This window comes from Phalangium opilio, unplaced genomic scaffold, assembly GCF_054372755.1.
Source record: "Phalangium opilio isolate 3A_F unplaced genomic scaffold, DU_Popi_V2 ptg000118l_1, whole genome shotgun sequence".
NCBI classification, from domain to species: Eukaryota; Metazoa; Arthropoda; class Arachnida; order Opiliones; family Phalangiidae; genus Phalangium; species Phalangium opilio.
In genome coordinates, this window is record NW_028324211.1 from 1,454,159 (window position 1) to 1,460,679 (window position 6,521).

The 6,521-nt window shown below is 36.4% G+C and overlaps 1 protein-coding gene across 1 annotated transcript; it reads right to left on the minus strand.

Moving 5' to 3' along the window:
• Nucleotides 1–1,535: 1,535 nt before the first annotated feature.
• On the minus strand, nucleotides 1,536–3,232 carry LOC149623023 (uncharacterized). Its single transcript, XM_089853500.1, has 5 exons — nucleotides 2,762–3,232; nucleotides 2,514–2,688; nucleotides 2,389–2,455; nucleotides 2,017–2,336; nucleotides 1,536–1,790 (listed from the first exon to the last, which is right to left on the minus strand). Exons 1-5 carry the CDS (start codon nucleotides 2,862–2,864, stop codon nucleotides 1,592–1,594), a joined length of 864 nt encoding a protein of 287 aa, XP_089709626.1. The 5' UTR covers nucleotides 2,865–3,232; the 3' UTR covers nucleotides 1,536–1,591.
• Between the last annotated feature and the right edge of the window lie 3,289 nt (nucleotides 3,233–6,521).

Consider the following 6,521-nt stretch of genomic DNA (forward strand, 5'->3'; position numbering starts at 1 on the left):
GAGCATGGCCTATGGTTTTAGAATAGGTAAATCTACTGTCCATTGCGTAATTAAGGAAACATGTGACGCGTTGTGGGATGTTCTTCAACCAATCTATCTGAAGGTGGGTACAAGAATAAACATTCGTACATTTGCATAACTGCCTTGAGTAACGGACTAAACGTATTCCTAGGCTCCGACACAAGAATGTTGGAGTGATGCTGCATACGAATTTAGTCGACAGTGGCAATTCCCAAATTGTTGCGGTGCTGTTGATGGGAAACATGTCACCATTCAGCAGCCGGCAAACAGTGGTTCAATGTATTATAATTATAAGGTACACCCGCAATGGCTATAGACAGCATTGGAAATAATCCAGAAATATTTTTGATAGGGTACAAATTCAGTCGTACTTATGGCTGTGGTAGATGCCGAGTATAAATTTCTGGCAGTAAATATAGGGGGGTATGGATCCAGTTCTGATGGTGGGATTTTCAAGGCTTCTCCAATTGGTTCTGCGCTCGAAAAAAATCGGTTGGGTTTACCACCACCATCAAATTTGCCTAGAAGCCAAATCATCGCTCCACATGTGTTATTGGGAGATGAAGCATTCCAGCTACAAGAACATTTCTTGCGGCCCTATTCGTCCAAGGAATTGAATCCGAAATCTAGAGTGTTCAACTATCGCCTGAGTAGAGCCAGGTGCGTATACATTATTGACCTTAATTATAGTGGTATACATACATAATTAAATAAAATAATTACATAATAAATACATAAATAAATAAATAAATAAATAAATAAATAAATAAATAAATAAATAAATAGATTAATAAATAAATTAATAATTAAATAAATAGTTTCATTAGTAAAATGAAGTAATAAAATAAATAAATAAATAAATAAATAAATAAATAAATAAATAAATAAATAAATAAATTAATAATTAAATAAATAATTTCATTAGTAAAATGAAGTAATAAAATAAAATAAATTAATAAATAAATTAATAATAAAATAAATAATTTAATTTGTAAAATGTAGTAATAAAATAAATTAATAAATAAATAAATAAAATTGTTTTGTAGGCGTTGTAGCGAGAATGCATTCGGAATTTTGGGAGCTAGATGGAGAGTGTATCATCGAACAATGACCTTGGCTCCAGGCAATGTTGACCGTGTTATAAAAGCGACTGTTGTTTTGCACAACTTTTAGATTTCCAAAGAAAAACATTTGAATGCATCGCAAAAAGTATATTGCCCACCCGGATATTCCGATTTTACCGACAGTTTGGGGAACTATCACTACGGTACATGGAACGACGAGCCTGATAATGGCCTTCACAACCTTCAAGGTGCTCGGGCCAGGACTTCAACGGAAAAAGCAAAGCATTGTCGCACTATGTACGCGGACTATTTTTGGGATGAATCTGGGGCAGTACCCTGGCAGTGGGATATGCCTGGAGTAACTATATAATGTAATCGGCTCTAAATGAGCCACGTTTTAATACGTTCAATAAACGAAATTATTTAAATATATATATTTATTTGTGGGTCCGATACAAAACTAACTTTTTCACCTCATGGAAACCATTGTCTAGGCCTTCAACTATTTAACTACGCGGAGGTTCACGCACAAGTTCTTTTGATTTCTCTACGTAATTACGAACAACTCCCATGAGTTCTGTCTCGCAGTGCATTTGCAAATCTTTGTGCACTTCGCATAGTACATCAGCTAAATATTTGCAAAACCGTTGTGGTCTGCCTTCAACATTGGTTTGGCAATCATGTGCAATTGAGGCTGCTAAAAGCCTGCAAGGTGAAACGTGTTTAAATATGATATTTCAAGTCATTCAAGAATATAGCGGTTAGCATACCCTGCAGCTTATCAACTACAACCTACTTGAGGCCAATAGCTGCTTGCTATAATCTAGTGGTGTACCCCAGAATTGCCACTTCAGTCTCTGTGGGGCTAGATAACACCACCGGAATATAGAGCTTATTGGTCTCAAATAGCTATGCACCCCTGTATACTTACTGGTCCACTTTGGATATGTCTTCATTTATGCTTTTAAGGGCATCATCACCCTCATCTGGTATACGCTTCCTCTTGGTTTTAGGTTTCACTGTAGAAGCCCTAGTCATCGATGGATTTGTATTATTTTGAGCTGAATTGTGCTCATTGGTGATATTGTTAGTAGCATTTATTGAAGTTTCCCGTCCTTCATGGGGCTCATGGACAGGTGGGGTGTTGCGAGATGTTGAAGGTTGTGACGTTTTATTGTTTTCCACTTCATAATTCTCTCTGATATCTTCCTCTTCAACTATACGAACTTCGCAGCCAATTTCACTAAATATCTGCCTTACATTTTAATAAATTGTACAATGACTGAAAAAAACCCGTATTTACTTGATTTGCAGCTTCCCCATCTTGCTCTTCATCATTTGGTGGGTGTTCTTCAATGTTCGAAACTGTGCTAATGTTGCAATAACCTTATTTAACTCAATGAAACAGAACATACTAAAGAAACATACTCTCGTCGTGTTACCACATCTTTTAAAAACATGAGTTGCCTGAAGAAGGGCCATTTCACTAAATTTATGTCCGATTCTTCAACATACTCTTGGCCTGATTTTTTGTGGCTCACGGCATGGAAATTTGTGCGGAACTGATGTTTGAGATACTTCCACATATTTTTTACATCTTTTACTGCGAATTATATTGTTGGCTTTATATTTCACATTTCAAAACATTCTACATACACAAATGTATTATTACTTACTTGACATTTTCATAATATCTGCAATTTCCTTCCATTTGACACCTTGCAGAATTCTATCACGATAACCTTCGTTGGATTTATCCCATATTTCTGGGTAGTTCATAACTAAGCTGATTAAAGCTTCTTTTTTTTTCAATATCTTTTTGCCTAATTGAGGCTTTCAAGACCTTGTCCTGTTCCTTTTTTTCTTTTAGTGACATTTTAGATTAAACCACAGTGATTAAAATTCAAAAAATTACTACCGCTAGCAGCCACGACCTAGGCACACATGAAATAAACCCCGCTCCTCGTGGAGACTGGACACAGACATCCCCTCCTCAAAACTCGTCACCCCATTGGCTGGCGAAATCATGTGATATATCGCGAGAGTCCGTTTCTTGCGAGAAAATCTGCCAGGGCAAATCGAAAGCTTATTCTGAAACTCGGTTTCATCTCTCCGCAAAAGCGCATGTTTTGGTTATTATCGCAAGCTTGTAAACGGCCGCGCGAGAAGTTGAATTCCGAGAAAGCTTCGGCCTTGCGCTTTCAGCTCCAACTTTTTGTGATTCTCGCGCTTCTGTAAACGGGCCTTTAAGGCTCGTTTACACAAGCGCGAGAATGTAAGCTTAAAGATGAGAGATGAAGCGGACCCGCGTTTCTGTTTCTCGCGTGACCGTTCACATGCCCGCTAGAATATCACTTGAACGAGCTTTTGCCTAGAGATTAAGCTGATTTTCCGAATAAGCTCGCGATCTGCCAAGGTAGATTTTCTCGCACGAGTTCAGCTTAATCGGAATGTCATGTGACTTTTGCTATCCAATGACAAGCATTTGTTTAGTCGGTGGTTATTTTGTCTTTGTCTGCTAGCCATTCACGCTTGATTTTGAGAGTAAAATTTGACAGAATAGAAAGAACGATGTCTTTGAAAGAAAAAAAGAACATGAAAATATTTTAAAAGTCAACAATAGAAAAACGACACGGAAAGAAAGGAACATTTAATAAATATAATTCGCCATTACTCGGAGATTTGGGACAAGTCCAACATTAATTATCGAGACTGGGACTTGCAAAACTTAAAATGAGAAGCCATTGCCAGGGAAATGAAAATGACAAGCAATTAATATTATATTAAATGATAACGTCGTTACAAGTCCCGCCGCCATTTTGCATGTTTACCTTCTCGGCTTCTCGCAAGATCGAGTACCCAAAAGCGCGCTAACTAGAAGTGCCTATGTGAACGATAGGCCTCGCGTAGAGAACAAGCTTTCGCCGAAACCAATTTTTTGCGCGAGATACGACATCATACTTCAGAACCTACTTTCCGCTTCAGCTAGAGAACCTCGCGCTTGTGTAAACGAGCCTTTAGCCTTGGTTGTTCTGACACTTAAGGAAAATAATAGTGGCCTTTCTTCTTATAATAATCGAATAACTATTGTCTATTTTACTATTTACTATTCGGTCTATATTTATATCGACATAACCAGCACTATCAACTGTTGCTTTAATAAACATTTCTACTAATTCTGGAGTCAGTCTCCCTCACATCGAGATCGAGAACGACAATTTCGATAAATAATGAATGGATAGTCCACCAGGCGGTGTTAGTGTATCGATAAAATGGCGGGATTTTTTTTAGGGAGGGGACTAGGTAGTACTTGATGGTAGCGAAGATGAAGGTAAACTCGAACGTTCTCTCTTTACGTGAATGAGATCTTGATATTATAAATAGGTAGTATATGATTTTGTTAGTATGTTTTTATGTAGGGCCAATATCAGAAACCACTGAACTTATTCTAAAAATTATTTCATTAATTAAGATCTACAGTACAACTGATTAAATTAATATTTATAATTATATTATAATATTATTATTGAATTGAAGTGATTTATATATAAAGAGTTAAATTTGGTTTATTCGATTGTATATTTGTTTTGTATGTATTGTTTAAGTTCAGCTAGCTAATTGGACCAAGTCATCTTGCGACTTATTGCCACTTATCTAACGCCTTTACAATGCATAGAGGGGTGGTGGCTAGCCCCTATGCCACAGCTAACCGACAGCGCCCTATACTAACTATTACCGTTAACCTCTGCAAGTTTTTGATGGAGGTTTGTTTTGTATGTTTGTTTCTTGGTTTTTGTGTTTGTTTGTTTGTACGTAGGGGTAATCTCAGGAACTACTGAGCCGATTTTAAATCATATTTATCTAATTAAAAGCAACACTCTTGTGTTTTATTTGATAAATCAAGTTTCTACTTCGAAATAATATTATTTGTTATAAATACTAAATTACTATAAAATCTACCCGTTTCTTATAACATTTCGTTTTAATTAATTACTACTTATACGCGAGAAAATCGCGGGTAACGGTTACATATGGCAGAAAGAAATTCGGTAGATGTATACTGTCACTTCCTTCTCTGCTCTTTAAATTTTATTATTCGATATACGAATATTCGAATGAAATTGAATTTTTTTGTATATACATAACGTGTTTGGTCACATAATTTTCCATGGGTACAAGGAAAATTAAATTATTTGTAGTTTTTCAAACGATATGTTATTATTTGTTATATTGCTCAGCCCATCCTTTATATTAATAATGTATTTAATGAATTCTTTATAAATGTAGAAGGAAATAATTTTTCTCTTTTATTTTTATTTTAAAGTAAAAACGAAATCCTCCGGGTAAGAATTCGGATAGATTTATCGCATTTCTTAGAATTATTTTCGATAGAAGGAAAACAAAACAAGATGCCCCATAATGCAAACCACAAAGTTCTCAACACTACAAATTCGACATATTATAATTTATTTAAATTAATATTATCTCTAATGAAATGTAACCACACTTGAGGTAATTAATTTCTGATGAAAATCTAACCTTACTTCAATTGCTCCATTAACCTTTCCCTTAACAAATACCAGAAGTCAGATAAGGGACTAGAAGTATCGAGCTAACCGAATTCTTCACTTGGCGAAAGTGATTATTGTTTATAACACACCAACGAGTGGCCCTCTGGTAACGGTTTCTGAGTTTTCCCTCTAAAACGTGAGACGCTCGCGGTGGTAGACGGACGAACTAGATTCAAGCACCCGCGTCCGTGTTCCGTGGCTTTGGGAAGAGAGGAAGGGGATAGGATATTTTTTGGAACTCGACCAATTTTTCTCTTTCCAGTGTAGGCGCGACGGAAGCAGCATAAAATCCTCAAATTTGTTCACTAGTACCAGGATCTATTGCCAATGATAGAGCTCTTTACTTCTAGTCTCATCCTACTTCTGCAAATACTTAAGCCACGAAAACTGTGAAGCGCTGTGTAGTTCCGGCCGTAGGTCAGAGATAAAAAAGGTTAGAGCCAATTTGAATTCTTCAATGCTTTACACATCACCACGATTACTATTACCGTATTGATCCCTAACCATTTCTTCTTACTTGCCATGGTACAATATCCGAAAACCGTAAGCACTAATTCTACTTCTTCTTCTTCGGCGTCGAAGTACAAAATAATACCCACATTGTATTATAGGACGTGGCTGAACATGGTCCGAACGATAAGAAACCAACGGGTACAGAGATCCTCTAGATTGTTTCTTTCCAAAAAATATTATTTTGGAAATAAAAGCGAAATAAGAAAACTTCAAACGAAATGAGATAAAGCATTTATTGTCTATCAGTTTGACCGAGGGTTCCAGTTCGTGAGTTCAGCACAAAATCTCATATAGAAATCTGCAGGAATTGACTTAGCTAAATAGCTTTCCCTGAGGAAGGTATAGTCTTGGG